The 21,730-nt window shown below is 45.3% G+C and overlaps 1 protein-coding gene across 1 annotated transcript in view; it reads left to right on the top strand.

Moving 5' to 3' along the window:
• Nucleotides 1-21,400, top strand: part of SEC23B (SEC23 homolog B, COPII component) — a 48,354-nt gene extending 26,954 nt beyond the window's left edge. Inside the window, exons 12-20 of the mRNA XM_077485996.1 lie at nucleotides 869-958; nucleotides 2,085-2,191; nucleotides 2,304-2,457; nucleotides 14,124-14,201; nucleotides 14,425-14,586; nucleotides 16,121-16,207; nucleotides 16,627-16,782; nucleotides 17,911-17,976; nucleotides 20,995-21,400. Coding sequence (XP_077342122.1) covers nucleotides 869-958; nucleotides 2,085-2,191; nucleotides 2,304-2,457; nucleotides 14,124-14,201; nucleotides 14,425-14,586; nucleotides 16,121-16,207; nucleotides 16,627-16,782; nucleotides 17,911-17,976; nucleotides 20,995-21,084 — 990 coding nt within the window. The 3' untranslated portion in view covers nucleotides 21,085-21,400. The remainder of the gene's footprint in view (nucleotides 1-868; nucleotides 959-2,084; nucleotides 2,192-2,303; nucleotides 2,458-14,123; nucleotides 14,202-14,424; nucleotides 14,587-16,120; nucleotides 16,208-16,626; nucleotides 16,783-17,910; nucleotides 17,977-20,994) is intronic.
• Nucleotides 21,401-21,730: the final 330 nt, after the last annotated feature.

Below are 21,730 nucleotides of genomic sequence, written 5' to 3'. Positions count from 1 at the left end.
GAGATATGCAATTAGCGGACCTCCAGCTGTTGCAGAACTACAAGTTCCATGAGGCATAGCAAGACTCTGACAGCCACAAGCATGACACCCAGAGGCAGAGGCATGATGGGACTTGTAGTTTTGAACAGCTGGAGGTCTGCTAATTGCATATCCCTGGTATAAAAGATGTTATGCCGAATAAATATCCAATATGTCACTCTTTAAAATTTGTGCACACTCATGGAATGGCTCCAAACAGTACTTTAACCACCTGAGGATCGGAAGATTTTTTTTTTTTTTAATGGGGCACAATCTGTCCAATAACGACCCCCCCAACACTTGCATGCCATCTGTCAAAGTGCTTAGTGGCAGGGGGAATTCGGTATTCTGAAGTGGATTTCATCATATGATTTGATTTTGTTGTCCTTTCCGAATAAGGCTGGCACTGTGGGCATCTATTTAGAAAATATATGAGCAGCTGAGGATTGGTGATATTTATACAGTATAGTGCCAACACTTTGTGTAGCACTTTACATTAAGGGAGAAAATACAATACAAAAAGGATCAGTGTGCCCTACCTGTTAGAGCTTACAATCTAAGAGTATGTTTATGCCACAGTCAACTTGCAGAATAATAATGTTCCGATATCTATGGCAAGCCTGACACGCCATATTTCTTTTTATGCAAGAGCTGATTTTTATACATTTCCTTGAACATTGATCTGCTGTACACCAAACACAATACATTTACACCAATGCATGCCCTTCTCTTAAGCACAAATGGTTAATTCCTCAAATGTTTTTATGATATTTTGTTATGAATTTGGCTTTTTTTGAAGGAGGCATTGCTAAGTAATCTTTAAGGAATAAAAATGTGTTTTGTGTTCTAGGAATTGGGAGTTGGTGGAACATGCCAGTGGAAAATCTGCAGCCTAGATCCAACAACAACACTTGGCATTTATTTTGAAGTTGTAAATCAGGTATGTGTTTCTATATGATAATTGTGGGAACAACCCAAGATGGGGCTTAACCCTGAAAACCTCAGGATGGGCAAGAACAGAGCCCAGAAATGGGGAATGGAGATGTCACTGATGTTTCCGAACAATTAAAAAGCCACTGGGTTAGTCAGCTTACTAGACTGTTGAACAGAATTAGCCTTAACACTTACCCCCTTCCTGCCAAGGCCAGTTTTCAGCTTTCAGCTCTGTCAAACTTTGACAATTGTGCGGTCATGCAACACTGTACCCATATGAAATTGTATCTTTTTTTTTTTTCCCCACATAAATAGAGCTTTCTTTTTGATGCCATTTAACCACCACTGGGTTTTTTATTTTTTGCTAATCAAAACCAAAAATTTAGAAAACAAAACATTTTTCATAGCTTGTAAAATTTTGCAAACGGGTAATTTTTAATTTTTTAAAATAAAATTTTTTTTTCTTCCTCACTGTTGTGCGGCACTGTTGATCAGTGCCCTGAATATCGGTGCTGATTTCTCTTTAACACAAGCTGGTTATCCACTCCCTTCTTCTCTCCTCATGCTGTCAGCATGAGGAAAGAAAAGCTGATAACCGGCTTGTGTTTACAAGCGTGATTGGACACAGCTGATCACGAGGTAAAGGGTTGCTGTGATTGACACTTTACCCCGATCTGGGATCAGCTGAGTCTGAAGTACGACCACGGGAAAGGGCATCCATGTACGGGTTAACGTGGACCTGAACTCTAACAGTGGAGGTTTTCTATGTTATATGAAACATCTAGAAATGTTAAGCTAATCAGCTAACAGACCTAGTCGCACCAACCCACTCTGTTCCTCTGCACTTCAATCCTGCTTGAGGATGCTTCTGATTTCTGTTTTCATACAGCACTGGGGTGGGAGGGCACAGATGGATAAAAATGCATAATGTATGCTAATGACAAGGCTATGGGGGGGGGGGGGAATTTATTTGGCATTGAATCAGTCAGTTTACCTGCCCCGACTTGGCTGTCTGAGGCAGACTTCAGATTTGTTGACCTGGCATTGAAAGGCTTAAAGGGAATTTTGATATGTTTGATCTAGTACAGTTAAAGTTATTTGGTAATGATATTGAATCAAACTTTTCTTTTTAGCATAATGCACCAATTCCTCAAGGGGGTCGTGGAGCTATCCAGTTTGTCACACAATATCAGCATTCCAGCACACAGAAACGCATTAGAGTCACTACTATCGCCAGGAAGTAAGTGTCCTTTTTGTCCTGTTGTGTTTTTTATTTTATTTTTCCCTTGCTGTTTGCTTTACTAAGTGCGCAAAATACAGAGTAATTTACACCTTTTTATGTTTGTCTTTAGCTGGGCAGATGCTCAAACACAACTCCAGCATATAGAGGCAGCCTTCGATCAAGAAGCTGCTGCAGTTCTAATGGCTCGCTTGGGAGTATACAGAGCAGAAACGGAGGAAGGGCCAGATGTGCTTCGATGGTTGGACAGACAACTCATCAGACTTGTAAGTTCCCTGATGTTTTAAGGATAACTCCACTTTCATGGGAAAAAAAATATAGCATATTCTATTGTTGCATGCATGAAGTTGCATAAATGGCATTAAAAACGACCTTTCCATTTCAATCTGCAGCTGTTGTATTTTACTGAAAAGTTTTCTACTCCTGGCAACCTGGAGTCTCTATACACTGTTGGTGTACGGGAACACTCCAAAAGATGTCATATGACGCTTGTGTGATTGACTGACTGAATTTTTCCCAGACGTCTGCACTAAGATGAAAGTCAAATTTTAGACACCCCCTGCAATAGGAATTTCAGTTTTGGTGGGATACTGCCTAAGAGTTAAAGCGCTTGTAAACACCGCTTGGTGACTTGTACCTACAGTTACGTTTATAATAGTTTACCTGTAGGTACAACGAATCGCTCCAAAAACGTGCACTGTTTAGGAGATGTTAAGTATTTCTGCAGCTGGTGACACCACCATTGCATGCTCACGGTGCTCTGAAGGGACAGAATACTGAGTATGCTTTCCCTTCAGAGTTTGTGCCATGATCTTGGCTCCCATGCATAAGCGTGGAAGTGATGTCATCACAGCTCGGGCATTCAAACAGCTGGAGCTCGTGAAGATGGAAGCCCCTTCAGCAGTGAAAGCCAGCCACTGGGGGCTTTATTTTATGGTAAGTCTTTCATAGTGTGCTAGAATGTGATGCATACTAGCACATTGTGCCCTTAACTTGCGTGGGGGGGGGGGGGGGGGGGGTTCTTTAGACTTTACTACCATTTTAAATATTTCTTCTAAACACATGTGGACATTGCAACTTTTCTCTTCTTCTTCTTCTTTTTTTTTTTTTTATTTATTTTATTTTGCTCAAGTAAATTGACTTCCTTTTTAAGGACTAATGTAATACTTAGTGTAGTAATTTAAAAGAAATGCCATATGCCACTGAATATTTTTTTGAAATAAATTAACCTGCTTCTGAATACGTAATGCACATGTGCATCAGCAGGGCAAATAGGCCTTAAAGTGGTTGTAACCTTACTATATGATGTCACTGTCAGCCCCTCTTCTTTATCCAGCAATAATTCACAGAATCGATGCTGATGTCAGCTGGGGAGGTCACGTGACCACTGTGCTGGCCGCTCAGCCCCTCCCACTGTAGCCCTCGATCAAAGTGGCTGGGAGTCAAATGACCGGACTGAAGATCTCTGAAAAATTATTTAGACTGTTTAACCACGTCAATACTGGGCTCTTAAACACCTTCCTGCCCAGACCAATTTTGAGCTTTCAGCGCTGTCGCAGTTTGAATGACAATTGCGCGGTCATGCTACACTGTACCCAAATGAAATTTTTATCATTTTTTTCCCCCACAAATAGAGCTTTCTTTTGATTGGTATTTGATCACCTCTACGGTTTTTATTTTTTGCTAAACAAATAAAAAAAGACCGAAAATTTTGAAAAAAAAAAAGTTTTTTTTGTTTCAGTTTCAAAATGTTGTAAATAAGTGTGTTCTCCACTGATAAGGTGGCACCAATGAAGTGGCACTGATGAGGTGGCATAGATGGGCAACATGGATGGGCACTGATAGCTGGCACGGATGTGCATGGCTAGGCGGCACTGATAGTTGGCACGGATGGGCACTGATAGGCGGCATTGTACTGATGGATGCCAATCAGTGCCAAACAATGCATGCCAATCATTGATGCCCATTGTGGGCACTGGCATCCCTGGTGGTTTAGGGTGGCATACCTGGTGCTGGGCATCCCCGGTGGTCTGGTGGTGTCTTTGGTGGTCCATTGTGGGCGTCCTTGGGGAGGGGCTGTGCTGATCAATCAGCACAGACCCCCCCCTGTCAGAGGAGCAGCTGATCGGCTCTCCTCACATCTGACAGACGCGAGTGAGGAAAAGCCGATCATCGGCTCTTCCTGTTTACACTGTGATCAACCGTGATTGGACACCGCTGATCACATGGTAAAGAGTCTGCGTCGGAGACTCTTTACCGAGATCATAGTTGCAGGGTGTCAGACTGACACCCCGCAACAACGATCGCCGCAATGCGTGCCCCCGGGGGCGCAGCAGCTCAAAATCCTGAGGACGGTCTATGACGTCCAGTCAGGATTTTGAAACCACTTTGCCATCGTCATTTGACAATGGGCGGGCGGCAAGTGGTTAAAAAAAAACATACACTGTGCATTATGGCTGAATAAAGGAGAGGGGCTGGCAGTGACATTTTTCTTTTAGTACTAATAATGGCAGGAGGAGGGAGAGTTGAGACAGATACAGGAGCTGACAGGCACAGAGGTGGGGGGAGAGGGAGAAAGGAGACACGGTGGATGAGAGGCATGTAAACTGACCAGTGTCAGGGCTCAGCAGCCATAAGATGTGCTCAGTTTACAGAAGGCAAGGCAGAATCAGCCAGGTATTTTACACCTTGGAGGGACGGGTTAGACAGCACAAGCACTGCGCTGTTTAACCGGCTATGAGGGATCTCCTCCCTTTCTAATTCCATTATTTATTTATTTTTTATGACCACTTTTAAGCTCATCCGCTGTGCATATGCCTTAATAGGGGCCAAACCTTCTGTTCTGAGAGCTGCATGCTCCCAGAACAGTGACAAAGCTGCTAGGCAGCTTCTGGTCTCTTTCTGAACAGGATTAGGTGGAGCTGGATCCTGATCACGTGAAAACTAATCAGTGATCAGATGATCAGGAAGGAAGTCTATCTTTCTGGCATTAAGACCCACTTAAAGGAAGGCATTGGGGAAGGGGGAACAATTAAAAGTACAGTGTAGATACACAAACAGAATTGGAATTTTCAGAATTCAGTTCAGGACTGTACAGGGTTTTGATTACTGCCTCCACCCACAATTTCTGCTGCTGGGACATGAGTAGCCTAGAGGGGGGGATAGGGGGCAGTAATCAAATCCTGTACAGTCTGTTCATGAAAGGGTTCTTCTGGTACCTTCTATGTACGGAGAGGACGGACGAAGCACATCATCCCGCACCTCCTCCTCTATACTGTTATCTGTACTATTGCTTGCAAAATTGAAAGCTGTATGGCTGCCTGACCTGTCCTTAGCGGCTGATGACATCATTGGTTAGTAGGACACGGGTGGGAGGCTTTCTATGGAATAGCCAGAGAGGCAGCACTGAAGATGGAGATTGCTTTTGAGGCTTTGTTTAAATTTTGACTAGGCCCATAGATGTGTCATGCCGAGATCACATTGAGTAAACACAGGTGAAAGCAATGCATTGCTTCACATGTGAAAAGAAGCATGGAGCGCCACCTTCTCGCTAGGGCTGCAACTAACGATTATTTTCATAATCGATTAGTTGGGCGATTTATTATTTCGATTAATCGGTTACTAACCTTTTAAAAAATTAAAATGAGAATTTTTACGGGCCAATTTGTTGTTGGGCAGATTAAAAAACACAAATTGCCACAAAGACGCATAAACCATGTAAATGAAGTGTAGTGCGTTTCTGCAAAAAGCACCAAAAAACAGAGGTGTGACCCAGGCCTGAGATGTTTACTAACATAATGGGGTTAAAAAAAAACAAAAATTAGTACAAAGAACAAATCACTACTGTAAGGGGTTCATTTTTTTTTATTTTTTTTTTCAAATATAAATTTTATTAATTTACAAACAATGCCCAACATGGGCATGGACATGTAATACAATATAGAAGTGGGATACAAAAAGGGGAGGGAGGAAAAGGGAAACATATATCAAACATATTGCCGAGTTCACGGGAGAGATAGGATCATAGAAAACATTGTGCATGGCCCACCCATAACACCTCCATGTCAGAAGCGTATTCGGGAGCCTAGATCCCTTCAGTTCCCCCTATCTCCGGCTCTCGTCAGAACCTCGATACCCCGGTAAAAACCCTGTACCAAGGGCAGAGACTATTAAGGGTAGGGGAAGGGACACTGACAGGGGAGACTGAGGGGGGAAGGAGAGGGGAGTGAGGGGGGGGGGAGGAGAGGGGGGTGAGGTGAGGGATTTCTGGTTGATTCAGGACTGCCCTACCCCATATGCAGTATATATCACCGATCAAATTACAAGGTCCTCAGAGATACCCCTTCGGGCGAGAAGATAAATTGGTGCCAGAGTGCCCATGTTTTCCTAAATCTTTCCTGCTGTTGCCTCCCCGTAAGCACCAGGTCCTCCAGTCTACTAATTTCCTCCACCCTACGAACCCAGGACGCCACCGATGGAGGGGCCTGGCTTTTCCAGTGGAGCGGTATACATGCTCTTGCGGCATTTACCAGATGACATAGAATGGATTTTTTTGTACTTTTTAGTGGACATGGCGTTTACGTGCAGGAGGAAGAAGGCCGGGTCATTGGGGACATTATACTCCGTAAATTTTTGAATAACTGTCCTAACAGTGGACCAAAAGTGAGACAACTTCGAACATGACCAAAACACATGCAACAAAGTGCCCTGTTCCAGTCCGCATCTCCAACAAAGCGCAGAGGTGGTCGGGTAGAAAGAATGCAAAGCCTGAGGAGTTAAGTACCATCTCTTCAGAATTTTATAGTTTGTTTCCTGTATGGTCGTACAGATGGTAGATTTCAGGGCCAATGTTACAATGTTTTGAGTCTGGCTCGGAGTAAACGTACAGTTCAAGTCCCTCTCCCATTTTGTCAGGAAGGTCAAATGAGCATCATCCCCGGGTGTGATAAGGAGATTGTACATTGTGGACAGCGTTCTTGGAAGCACCCCGTTACTAGAGCAACTTTCCTCAAAGGCAGTCAACGGTCCGTCAAAACGGAGGGGGGATGGGAGGGCTCGAAAAAAGTGTCTAAGTTGGACAGCAGTCCAAAAGGCTAGTTTATAGGGTCCCGATGAATTACAGAGCGCCTCTATAGACGGCCAGTCCCCACCTGTCCGGAAACATCGTGCTTGTGTGCACCTGCTACTGGACATGGCCTGCAGAAGATGGGGGTCCATACCAGGGGAGAATTGTGGGTTCCCCATAATAGGAAATAGCGGGGAGTTAGGCGTGGATAGCGACCCCTTTGAGCAAATCTGTGACCCCACCCGTAGCGTCGTCCCTATCGGGGGATGCCTCTTCATGCGGGCCGGGAGGTGTCTATAACGCCAGGCAGCCCCTGATAACGGCACCCGGACCTGGGCCTGCTCCAACTGGATCCACAGCTTCAGATCCCGGTGTCGGCACCAGTCTACAATTCTACCGAGGTGTACCGCCTGATAGTATTTCTTTACATCCGGAACGGCAAGGCTGCCGAAGAGTTTGGGCATGGAGAGCAAATTCCGGGCCAATCTCGGCTTCCTACATGCCCAAATAAAGTAAATAAACCGTGAACCTGTCGAAAATATGACGTGGGTACCGAAATAGGGAGTGCTTGCAGCAGATATAAAAATTTGGGCAGGATGCACATCTTAAGCAGGTTACACCTGCCAAACCATGAATGAAGGCCTTTATTCCAGGATTCCAGAAGAGTCCTGGTTCTGGCCAGCAGGGGAGGGAAATTGAGTTTAAAGACGTGATTTAGATTTGCCGGGATAAAAGTCCCCAGGTACGACAGCGCCGTGGACGTCCATTTAAAATTAAAGCTGGACCGAAGCCCCTGCATGGTCGCTTGCGACAGTGCCACTTCCATGGCTTCCGATTTAGTGTAGTTAATCTTTAGATTAGAGACTTGCCCGTATTCCTCGAATTCCCGGAGGAGATTCGGGAGGGATATCACTGGATTGGAGAGGGAGAACAGCAAGTCATCCGCATACGCAGAGACCTTGAAGTGAGCATCACCCGCAACTATGCCTTGGATATCGGGGTTATTCCTAACTCTACATAGAAAGGGCTCTAAGGAAAGGGCAAAAAGAAGGGGTGACAACGGGCAGCCCTGCCTGGTTCCATTTTTAATCAGCAGGGGCTCCGACAGTATCCCATTCACTTTAATTTGTGCCGTCGGGGTAGCGTATAATTGGGCTATCCACCTAAGCATTTTCTCACCTAAGCCTATGTGGTGGAGGACAGTGAACATATACTCCCAATTAACCCTGTCAAAGGCTTTTTCAGCGTCTGTATTTAGGAAAATGGAAGGAGTGGGGCCCTGGTTCACAACGTGGATCAGATTCAATACCTTGGTTGTGCTGTCTCTGGCTTCCCTCGTGGGGATGAAGCCCACCTGATCCTGATGGACTAGAGACTGTATATGTCTGGCCAATCGGGTCGCTAATATCTTGGTGAATAATTTAAGATCCGTATTTAACAATGAGATTGGTCTGTAGCTACTACAGGCCAAGGGGTCTTTGCCTTCTTTGGGGATGACCGTGATATGGGCCCGAGTGGTATCAGGGACGAAGGTGGCCGTGTTCCCTACGTCATTAAAAAAGGTCACCATATGAGGGCTAAGGATGGGGAATAACGTCTTATAATACGGGAGGGTGAAGCCATCCGGTCCAGGCGCCCTCCCAGGTTTAGCCGCGTTAAGCGCCGACTCCAACTCCTCAGGAGTTATCGGGGCCTCCAATTCAGCTACACTGTCAGGTGATAATGTAGGGATCTGACTAGAACTCACATACGCCTCCATCAGAGGTCGCCCTCCCGGAGGGGGTGGTAGATTGTAGAGGGTATTGTAAAAGTTTTTGAATGCAGCCGCTATCTGATGCGGGAGGCCGACATCCACGTTCGCTTCCGACGTAATTCGAGGGACATATGTCTGTGTCTTAATGTCTCGGACCGCCCGCGCCAGAATATGCCCGCACTTATTACCCGATTCATAGGCCACGAGTCTGTATTTTTGTAACGCTGCCTTGGCTTTGTAGCCAAGGAGGTCATTGACCTGGCATCGAAGAGAGGAAAGTTCAGCCTCCACGGATGGATCCAGGGAGGCCTTGTGTTTCGACTCCAAAACCTGGAGTTTGGCTAGAAGCGAGTCCAATTGTTTCCCAGTCTCTTTTTTGATGCGCGAGCCGTGTTTAATCAGGACACCCCGAATAACCGTTTTGTGTGCTTCCCACACCGCCCCCGGGGAGGAGTCAGCTGTTGTGTTCGTCTGAAAGTCAAGAGTAAGCTCCCTAGTCACCTCTTCCAGTATCTCAGGTCGCTGTAGCAAGCTGTCATTGAGACGCCAGAAACGTGTCCGCCGGGAAGGAGTGGCAGATAGCTTGTAAGTCAGCATAATGGGGGCACGATCCGACCATGTCTTTTGACCTATAGAGGAGTCCCGGACCGCATGTAATTGGCTATGGGGTATAAGAAAGTAATCAATTCTTGTGTAAATTTTGTGGAGGAGAGTAGAAGGTATAGTCTGTCACCCGGGTGCTGTAAGCGCCAGATATCAACTAGTTGTGACTCATGGAGACACGCGACGATACGCTTACGGGCACTAATAGGTAAGGACGAGCCCGCCGAAGTATCCACGTGGGGGGCCAGAGGTACATTCCAGTCTCCGCCAAGAATCAGTTGGCCCTCCTGAAAGGCAGTCAACTTGGTCAAAAGACGCCGCACAAACGCGTCCTGGCCTTCGTTAGTGGCGTAGACATTCGCTAGTGTCAACCGTACACCTCCCACCAGTCCTTTGAGAAAGACATAACGTCCTTCCGGGTCTATCTTGGAATCCGTGAGAGTCCAAGGTACATTACAGGAGATGAGGATGGAGGCACCTCGAGATTTAGTTTTATTAGTGGAGTGGTACGTCAGAGGAAAGAATCTGTTCTTAAGGACTGGCAACCTATTCTCTTTAAAGTGAGTTTCCTGGATATAGGCTATATCAATTTTCGCCCGTTTTAGGTCATGCAGCAACATACGGCGTTTCTCCGGGGGGGTTAAGCCCTTTCGCGTTTAAGAAGTACAGTGACATGCTGTCCATCCTCAACCAGAAGGGGAGAGAGACAGAAAAAAAAAAAAGGGGGGGGGGAAGGGGGGGAAAAGGGAAGAGAAGGGTACAATAGAAGAGGGTTGGGACTTTAAATGAAGCACCCTAGGGTGCCTCCATCCCGGTAGTGAATAAAAAAGGAAGAAGGAGATTGGGACTTTGAATGAAGCAATTGAATAGTGGAGGTGAGTTACAATGTAATGTATTTTATTTATAAATACTCTCAAAGCATTAAATCATTATTCATATCATATATATATATATATATATATATATACATGTAGTGTGCACAAAAACTGAACATGGTAACCAAAATACATACATGCAACATATGATCGGAGTAATAAATGTTACAGATTTGATACAAAAGGGCATGTATATGCCAATAGCACCATGCCCAATGCTGGCATGTACACCTACATGGTAAATGTACATCTGTCAAAAAGTATAGAAACATCATAGAGTCTAATAGTAATGAATAAATATCGGTTCATATGGGGTGTAACTGCAGCATCAAGTAAAGCTCTACGCGTTTCATGGGTATTCCCAATCGTCAGGAGCAGATGCGGCGGACATTCCTATGGAATATATATAAAAAAGGATATAAAGAACTGTATTCTAAGTAAAAAATAATTATACAAGTATAAATGGTTAACCAGCAACACTCACCAAACCTATCCACAACCGCAGCTAGGAGTGGCCAGCCAAGGGAAGAGAAGGGGGGGGTTAAGAGTGGGAGAGGGAAAGACTAAGACACGACGGGGAAAAGGGAAGGGGGGAAGGGAGTGGGAAGGGGTCAAGGGAAGCCACCAACGGGGCTCTCACTATCCTCACAGCAGGGTGTCCCTTAAGTCCAAAAACAAAAAGAAATGCTGCCAGGAGAGGTATAGGAAGGTAGGGACGGGACAATAGGGGACAAGGGGAGGGTAAAAAACTAAGGACAAGCAAAATGCTTGCGTGGCACGTCTCTGCCAAAAGTGGCCGAGAGCGTGCCGGCCTATATGGGGAAGCGACCCGGAACAGCCAAAGAGTGGGAGCCCCCGACTCCCCCCGACCTCATGGAACCCAAGGAGCTGTACGAGCATGGGTCGTCAACAGCTGCACGCTCCCCCCGACCCCAAGAGGGGTCGACGGGGGGGAGGGGAGGGCACACACCAGGAGCCGCCTCGAAGTCCACGCCCCAGAAACAACCAACCCCGTCCCCTAAAAAAGGGGGGGGCACGTGGCCCCGGGGCTAATCGCATCAGGGCCAACCGAGGTAACGTCCCCGGGCAAATAAAGGATCTCAGCAGGTCCCCCACCACCCGCTCCCCTAATAAAATATCCCACCCCAGCAACCGAGAGGTCCCCTCTCGGTCCCCTAGCGGGTAGGGGAGACAGGCAGCTTGTAGCAGCGTGGCGGGTATCAGGCGCAAAGCACCCTTATGTACACCCGCCACTCCGCCCAATGGGGCATATGGCCCGGCGACAATTCCCCCCAATCATATAAATCGCAGCATACAGCATGCCCCAGGTGTGTATACATATGTAACCAGAGCCCAGCAGAAACTCATGCAAGTAGAATTAAAACAGAAAGAACAAACCGAACATAATAACATTAGGAATGCATCCCTAACAGCCAGGCGACCAGAGTAGCATCAGCAGCAAAATATCTGCGACCCCCACCAGCCGGGGGGGGGCCACTACCCCAGCCAGAACAAGGGGAGGAGAGCATAGGTGACCCACTCCCCACCACCCCAGGAGGGCAGCATCCCCACCCCGGGTACCCCACACAAACAGAGAAAGAGTCAAGGCGACCCCTCAGTGGAACCGCAAATCCAGCATCCGGAGCAGCACCGCAGTCACATGTAGTCCGGCAGACCCCCGAAGCGCCGGAGGCGGGGGGCAGCATCCCACAGTCAGGGGGGGCCCGTAGTGTAATCCCCGGGGTCGAAAGAAAAACACAGTAAAATAACATGAAGGGGGGGGGGTGGGGAGGAAGGGAAACCAACCCACCCTCCCGGGAAGCCGCTCCAAGTCAGCAGGCTCCATATATCGGAGCATTTATAAACCCCCCATCAGATTCCCCAGGGCTCCCCGGGCAAGCAAACCAAAAACAAAAATACATTAGCCCACCCCACCACCCCATAGCGGTCCGCCGCCATTACCAGTCTAGGGAGCAGTCAAGGAGGGTCTCCTCTCTGGACATCAACGTGCGGGGCCCAGAGGGGTAGAACAAAACAGGGTAGAAAGCAGCAGGAGCATACCAGAATTCAGGATGAGAAAGTGCTGGAGGCCCATCTCACAACTCACACGCCCCCTCCGGCGTGAGTGCTCGGGATCCTCGGCGACGTCTGAGGCCTCGGCGGGGCCGACCTCCATGAGGACTGCAGCCCGGATCTCCCCCCCCCATTGGAGGGAGAAACATCAGCCAGTTCTGGAGAGTAACAAGGTCAGCGTCCAGGAAGGTAAATAGAGCCGGGAGATCGCCTGGGGAACGGAGGTGGAATGACCGCTGATCTCTCCTGAAGATCACCGCTAGGGGGTACCCCCAGCGGTAAGTGACCCCCCTCCGGCGGGCAGCCTCCAACACAGGGCGGAGCATGGCTCTTCTCTGTAGGGTAGCTCTGGAGACATCAGGTAGAATCTTAACGGACGCCCCATCAAAATCCACATCTCCCGCTTCCCACGCTCTACGTAAGATCAGTTCCTTGTGGGAGTAATGGTGGAGGCGGCAGATAACATCTCGCGGTCTATTAATGTCCTGCGACCTTGGCCCCAGGGCCCTATGGATCCTGTCAAATTCCAGGGTCTGCGGCAGCGGAGAGCCAGGCAGCAAGCGGAAGATGGCGGTGGCCGTAACGGCCAGGTCCTCTGATCCGGTCGCCTCCGGGAGACCTTGCAGACGGAGATTATTTCGCCTACACCTGTCTTCAATTTCGTCCTGGTGGAGCTGAAGCAGGGTAGCGGCATCAATGTGGGCATCCTGTAATCTCTCCAGCGCACTAACTCCACTGGATTCCAAGTCCGCCGCCGCTGAGTTTTCCCCCACCACCAGGCGCTCCGTGATGGAGCTCAGTTCACCTCTCACCTCCTGCAGCTCCTTGCGGTGCTGTGTCTCCAGGCGGCCGATAAGAGCTTCGATGTCCGTCCGGGTAGGAAGTGCTCTAAGAAGCGCCCACAACTCCGCATTTCCCTCGGTACCCGCCGCAGATACTAGCGGGGGTGTAGAACACGACCGCAGGGCAGGCGGGACGTCAGAGAGTGAGTCCGCACCGAGCGAGGCAGCCGGCGATGACGGGCCACTCTCCAGGGCTTCCTCTCCCTCCGCACGTGTGGCCGCCATCTTAGGGGTAGCGTGAGGCAGCCGGGGCTGTGTCAGGAATTGAGTGATCGGCCCGCCGGACTCCTGCGGTCTAGCCTGGCTGGACTTCCCCTTCGTCTTCTGCTTTCTTGCCGACATACCACGGTCAGGCGATGGGCGAGGAGATCAACGTAGGCTCCGATAGCCGGGAGGAGAACGGGAGCTCGGATAATACACAACCTCACTCCGCCATGTCCAGGCCACGCCCCCGGGGTTCATTTTTTTACTATGGGACAGTGAAAGTAATATTTACAGTAGCAATTTGCTCTTTTTGTATATTAGTGGGCGATTAATCGATTATGAAAATAGTAATCGATTAATTTCATAATCGATTAGTTGTTTCGGCCCTACTTCTCGCTTTTTGTAGCATTGAGTGTTCTAGGCATTTCCTAAGGCATAGTTTCACATACATTTTAACAGCCACAGCATTTTAAAATCCTGCATTATTTTTATCTGCATACTTGTGTTCTTTTTATAGTGCCAGAAATTCGGACAGTATAACAAGGATGACCCCACCTCCTTCAGACTGTCAGACTCCTTTTCTCTTTATCCACAGGTAAGAATAATTTAGCATATCGCATCTGACTGATCGTGTGTGTACCCTCTCCCTCTCCCTCTCCCTCTCCCTCTCCCTCTCCCTCTCCCTCTCCCTCTCCCTCTCCCTCTCCCTCTCCCTCTCCCTCTCCCTCTCCCTCTCCCTCTCCCTCTCCCTCTCCCTCTCCCTCTCCCTCTCCCTCTCCCTCTCCATTCTAATTATGTTCATTTTTGTTAAATGACAGTTCATGTTCCACTTGAGAAGATCACCCTTCCTGCAAGTGTTTAATAACAGTCCGGATGAGTCCTCTTACTACAGACATCACTTTGCTAGACAAGACTTGACCCAGTCTCTTATAATGATCCAGCCTATCCTCTACTCTTACTCTTTCTATGGACCACCAGAGGTAAGAAAGTACCCTTAAAGCTGTATTAAACCCAAAACTAAAAATGGATCCTCTTGCAGCTTACCAATCATTTCATGTGATGGCTGCATTAGTTTGCTTTTTAAAGCGCCCCCCCCCCCCCCCCCGTTTTCACCTGGTGATCTGGCAAGTAACACACCTCCTGTATTAGTGTTCCCCCCACTCGATCAAGGAGCACAGGAAGCACCTTTTTGGCAGTAGCATTTGTCAGTCTGAGCGGGTGGAGAGAGTGTTAAATGTGCTAGCAGATTTAAATACAATATGCAATAAATATTAGAGGTTTGCGCCTCCTTGTGTGGTTCCCTCCTATATGGCTAATTTGATGCTTACTCACTTATAAATAATCACTCTGTGCTCTCAATGAAAAATCATCACATGAAATGACATCCTAATGAGTCAAAATAATCCTACATATTGTGAATCTTTAACATTAAATTATAGTCCTTGTAATGCACCAATAATTTCAATCAATTCCCGTGTCTCTTCTGGTATATCCTTCACACGTGTCGCCAAATAAAAACCAATTCGTGCCATCACCACCACCATAAAGAATGGCCACTCACCAGACTTTACCATATAATGGGTCTTCGGTTCATTGAACGGATAACCAATCCTCAATCAACTCTCCTGTTAGCAATTCCTCAATTTCCGTAAGATCATACAAAGGCAAATGAAACCGACATAGTGTAAAACCGTTTCACTTTTAATTAAGAAAATCTTTTAAAATTTGCACTCACATTTCAGTGTGTGTGTGTGTGTGTGTATATGCCGACACCAAGCTTATCCAGCAATAAAAACAGCATGAAATTGGGCAAGCCAAAGATCTTCCACACGTGGTACTCTCCTCCCTTCACTCGGCCAACCTGTTTCTGGCTATTCCTTTCCGGAAAAAATGTCTCCATATTTATTGCATATTGATTTCTAGCCCACAGGGTGGGGAGGTTCATTTGGGTTTGCAGCGCACCTAATAAATAAAACCGGGGGTAAAAAAGTTAAGACATAAGTCTGAGCGCCGGTACATTTGTAGCAAATTCAGATTTAAATACAGTAACAATGTTAACCTGAACTCCGGGGAATACTTTATAGTCTGTTACTGCAAATTTTTTTTTTTTTTTTTTTTTTTTTTCCTTTTGACATAAAGGATTTACATAAATAGAAACTGCTCATTTTAAGCAACCTTGTCAGTGTTAAATAGTCTACTTTATCCCTGCAACTGCAAGAGAGCTTTTGTTGAAAAAAAATAAACCACTTGCTGGCTGGGTCACCAGATGACAATGGAAGAAAGCAAACCTAAAAATGGGAACTAATGCAGCCTTCACACCTAATATAATATTTATTTTAGGTTTTAAAAGATGATCTGATTGTGTCTAGTACTGTATGTTATATCCAAAATGCCTTTTTTTTTTTTTTTTTATCAGCTGGTTGTGGATTGACTGGGCATTGAATGGTTTTGCAAGAGGTGCAGCATCAAATGCATATACATATTTACACCTGTTCGTTCTTTTTTGTTTTTCAGCCTGTTCTGTTGGACAGCAGTAGTATTTTACAAGACAGGATTTTGCTTATGGACACCTTTTTCCAGATTGTTATCTACCTTGGAGAGGTAAGTGGGTAGAATGAAGTAACTAGATACAGAACCGCTATTTATAGGCCCCCTAAACTGATATTTCACTTTTAGCAGACGGCTGTAAGAAACGGTCAGATCCTTGTGTGTCTCAGGCCTGTCATATCTAAATCTTGCACATCTCTATTGCTTGCCCATGTTGACTTTGCAAGTATACTATATATCTTTACTGGGATCTTCTGTTAAGCATTTCTTTTTCAATTACATCAGCTTGTGGAGTTGTATTCTGATATAAGATATAAACTGAGAACATAAAATGTTGGCTTCATTGATACTAATGTATGTGTTCCTAAATACAGCTATAAAAACGTACATTACACTCACTGGGTAGGTTGCATGGTTTTGGTGCTTCTAAAATACATTCTTATACCAATTATTTTATCATGGTATTTCCACAGACTATTGCACAGTGGCGTAAAGCTGGTTACCAGGACATGCCAGAGTATGAAAACTTCAAACACCTTCTCCAGGCACCATTAGATGATGCCCAGGAAATCTTACAAAGCAGATTTCCAATGCCTCGTTACATCAATACAGAGCATGGAGGCAGCCAGGTAAGTTTCTGATTGTCTTGTTGGCATTGAGTTGCAAAGGGTTTTCTATACCAATATAGCAAGCAAAAAATTTGCTACATGAGTGAAAGGTTTGCAACGCAGCCTATTCAGAATAGCCATTGCTAGAAGTGCCATATGCACAAAGATGGTTAATAATTTGAATCGTTGCCTATCCTGACTTCAGCTTGGCTGCATGCTACAATCATGTTGTCAGACTGTTGCAACCCCTTTTAGCCAGCTTGAACTGTAATATAAAAAAAAAAAGTTCTCCCTGAGTAAAAAATTCTTACTTATTGTGAAACTACAAATCTTCATGTTTAACCACTTGCTGTCTGCCATATAGCAAAATGGCGGCAAAGTGGTGCGATGTGTCTGTCTGACACACCACAACTACGATCTTGGTAAAGAGTCTGACGGAGACTCTTTACCATGTGATCAGCCGTGTCCAACCAGGACTGATCACAGTGTAAATAGGAAGAACCCGGTGATCGGCTGCTCTTCTGACGGGGACGGGGGGGGTCTGTGCTGAACGATTATCAGTGCAGCCCCCCCTTACCCCCTACCTCCGAGGATGCCCACACTGGACAACCAGGGACACCACCAGGGATGCCAGTCAGTGCCCACAATGGATGCCAATCAGTGCCCACAGTGGGCATCACTGATTGCCATGCATTGTTTGGCACTGATTGGCCTCCAGCCCTACAATACTGTACATTACAATGCCGTCTATCAGTGCCCACCCGTGCTACCTATCCATGCCTATCTGTTTCGCATATCAGTGCCGCATCATCGGTGCTTATCAGTGCCCATCACTGCAACCCCGCCAGTGAAGGAGAAAACTTACTTATTTACAAAATTTTGTAACTGAAACAAAAAAAAATTCAAAATTTTCGGTCTTTTTTTATTTGTTTAGCAGAAAATAAAAACCCCAAGGGCGATCAAATGCCACCAAAAGAAAGCTCTATTTGTGGGAAATTTAGTTTGGGTACAGTGTAGCATGACCGCGTAATTTTCATTGAAAGTGCGACAGCGCTGAAAGCTCAAAATTCGTCTGGGCAGGAAGGTTTATAAGTGCCTGGTATTGAAGTGATTAAAAAAAAGTTCCTTTTTTTTTCTTCTTTTTTCTAGGCAAGATTCCTTCTTTCCAAAGTGAATCCATCACAGACTCACAACAATCTGTACAACTGGGGGCAGGTAAGCTAGAGCATAGGTCACAAAAGTTCATATGTTGTGAAAGAATAATGCTTTTAACCAAATAGCCGTGTTAGTTGAAAACTGACGTGTATGCATGTGGTGAGTATTTCAGGTACTCAAGAGGATGCCACTATCTAAATGTAAGCTGTTTTATTAAATATAAATACAAAGAATGCACTCACTGCATGATAAATTAGGTCAGCATATCATAAGTGTACGATGACATCACATGTGAAGTTGTTATAATATGCAGAGATCAGCAGGCAAGCTGTTGGATGCAGAGTTTCGCCAGAAAGCTGCCGGTTCAGAGAGCTTTATAGGCTGGAATGCAAGCTCTCACAGTCAGCTTGGCAGCTTCCAGGTAGCTGCAGCTAGCTTGCCTGGGATTAGCTTCACTTGGAGATGTTGATGGTGAGGACTTCATTGACATCTCTGAATGAAGCTGAGCTGGCTGCAGCTACTGTAGCCACCGACTGTGAGAACGTGTGTTCCAGCCTATGGCTTGACTGCAGCCCTTTCCTTCTAACTAGCAGCTTTCTGGCACAACTCTGCATTCACCTGCTGCATATAGAACTGCTTCACAGATGACTTCATCCTACAGTTATGATATGCCGACCTAATTCATTTGGCAGGGAGTGATAGATAGATATCTATCTATCTATCTATCTATCTCTGTCTGCTTACATTTAGAGTTTTGCCCCCTCTTGCTTTAGTATGCAAGTATGGTTTGTGTACGTTTTGCACTTCTTTAAGCGAAAGCAGTATTTTATAAGCTGATGGAACAAAAGGAGGTAGCTGTTTTAACCCCTTCCCGCCGAGCGTACGCAGATCTGCGTACTCGGCTTCCAGGGGGTATACTGGGATGATGCCCGCACCTGCAGGCATCATCCCGGTCCCGTTTTGTTCAGCGGGCGATTGGCTATCCAGCCATAACAACCGATGCGGCTAAAAGCCGCTCGGCTGTTATGCCGGAGGAGCGGGAGGGGACGTCCCCCCCCTCCCGCCGCTGTTACCGGTGCTCCCGTTCGATCGGGAGCACCGATTCAACTTGCGCTGCCTCCGGCCGCTGGGGAGGAACTGGAACGAAGCCGTAATGGGCTTCGTTCCAGTCTCCTCATAGTAAACACGGAAGCGACGTCATGACGTCACTTCCCGTTTACTCGGCTGCCAATGGCGCCGGTTTTAAAAAAAATATCCGGTATTCAGAATCGCCGTTTTCGGCGATCTGAATACACTGAAGTGTAAAGGAGGGGTGGGGGTCTTTTAGACCCCCGATCCCTCCATAAAGAGTACCTGTCACCGCCTATTACTGTCACAAGGGATGTTTACATTCCTTGTGACAGCAATAAAAGTGATCAAATTTTTTTTTTTATTATTTTAAACAATTTAGTCATTTTAAAATAAGTAAAATAAAAAAAAAAAAAAAAAAATTTTTTAAAGCGCCCGCCGTCCCCCGCGAGCTCGCAAAGCAAAGAAAACGCATACGGAAGTCGCGCCCGCGTATGTAAACGGTGTTCAAATCACACATGTGAGGTATCGCCGCGATCGTCAGAGCGAGAGCAATAATTCTAGCACTAGACCTCCTCTGTAACGCTAACCTGGTAACCGTAAAAAATGTTTAAAGCGTCGCCTATTGAGATTTTTAGGTACCGTACTTTGTCGTCAATCCACAAGTGCGCGCAATTATAAAGTGTGACATGTTTGGTATCTATTTACTCGGCGTAACATTATCTTTCACATTATGCAAAAAAAAAATGGGATCATTTTACTGTTTTGTTTTTTTTTAATTCATAAAAGTGTCCCTTTTCCCAAAAGTTGCATTTAAAACACCGCTGCGCAAATACCGTGTGACATAAAATATTGCAACAATCGCCGTTTTATTCTCTAGAGTCCCTGTTAAAAAAATATATATAATGTTTGGGGGTTCCAAGTAATTTTCTAGTAGAAAATATGGATTTTAACTTGTAAACACCAAATTCCAAAAATAGGCTTAGTCATGAAAGGGTTAATCACTTTTATTTTTGATTCTTGAACTTTTACACCTACTCTAGATAAGCGGCAGCAACAATTTTATTGGTTTATCTCACATATCCAGATATTTTCTTTTTTTTTCTATTTGGAGTTTAGTACTGTCTGGTCCCTACTATCCCATATGGCATGTAATACCCAACTATGGAGAAGAGACCAGAATATAACATATACCCTACTCTACTAAATTAAACAATTAGGCCTCATGCACACTTGATGTTTTTACAGCTGCTGTCTTTGGCTTCAGGCATTTATTTTTCTGCAGCTAGTAAAATCCCCAGCATGGTAACATGTGTCCATGCACACATAGGCTTTTATCAGTGTTTTCTGGCTGGAAAAAACCCAGAACTAGTGGGTTTTCAAATTTTAGTTTTTCAGCTGTAAAAATTTTCTAACTCTGATGAAAGTTTTTGAGCCATAAGCGTTTGTGGGAATATAATTTTGCTAAAATAAAATTGAAAAAATGCTACTACAAAAACACTGCCAAACTCATTCTACAGCTTAAACGTTAATGCTACTGGCTTTTTTTTTTGTAACGGAAGTGTGCATGAGGCCTTAAGCAATTTTTGTAGACAAAGCATGCATGTTTACAGCAGTTATTGAATTGTAAAATGGTGTGTGTGTGTGTGTGTGTGTGTGTGTGTGTGTGTGTGTGTGTGTTTTTGTTTTTTTTAGTTTTTCCTGGCTCATTGGGAATTAATGAAAGGCAGGAATGAGTGGAAAGCTTGGATGCTACAGAAATTGTAGCCACTTGCCTAATCATTAAAACCCGGTTTGGGTAGAGTACAGGTAATGAGCAGCCTTCTTTTTTAATCCATGGTCAGTATAGGGATATGTAGAAGAAAATTGCACAAAAAGTTTCATACAGTTATTTACATTCTCTACCTGTTTTTTTTTCACTTCAGTCTGAACAGACTGCTCAGTGTACCTTATGTGCTGCTTGTTTCTAGATCTTTCTATTTAGAGACTTCCTTTCTTTTTCTTGCCTAGGAATCTGGAGCACCAATCCTTACCGATGATGTCAGTCTGCAAGTTTTTATGGATCACTTGAAAAAGTTAGCAGTTTCTACCGCGTCCTAATTTCCTTCAAGACAGAAGTGTTTTATCAATATCTGTACAATGTACCACCATTTTTAGAAAAGAAGAAAGACATTCCCCTCTGTAGTTCAGACAACTAATCAAAGTTTTACCTAAAGCTAAAGAAGGCGGCATAATTTATCATTGTAGCATTCTTGGGTTTTAATTTATTTGTGTCATTTACAACATAATTACAGTTTATAATGTTTAACAATGATTTGTACATATTCAGAATGCTTTGATAATGACATTTTCCATATTTGTTTTCCTCTGCATAAGCTGTACATCTAAACTCATAGTAAATTCTAATGTGAAAGAGCTTTTTTATTTTATTTCGATTTTGTATAAACTATTGATTTGAGCACAGGTATATCTTATTTCTATTGCAATGAAGGTCCGTGACCAGACCTATGGTGATGCTGTACTACTTAAAATCTTCAATTTCTGGAAAATGAAAATTCTGGTGCTGAAACAAACCAAAAATTCAGGATGCACTTGACCAAAACCAAAATGTACAGTTTAACCATTTCCCTACCGGCGCACGGCGATCTACGTCGGCAGAATGGCACGGGCAGGCATATTGGCGTACAGGTACGTCCATTTCTATATGCCACCCTGTCACGTTGCCGGTCGGGACCCCCGTGAGTCC

Source organism: Lithobates pipiens, unplaced genomic scaffold (genome assembly GCF_037356315.1).
Source record: "Lithobates pipiens isolate NorthernLeopardFrog02 unplaced genomic scaffold, aLitPip1_a1.2 Scaffold_18, whole genome shotgun sequence".
NCBI classification, from domain to species: Eukaryota; Metazoa; Chordata; class Amphibia; order Anura; family Ranidae; genus Lithobates; species Lithobates pipiens.
This window is presented reverse-complemented; position numbering and strand designations above follow the sequence as displayed.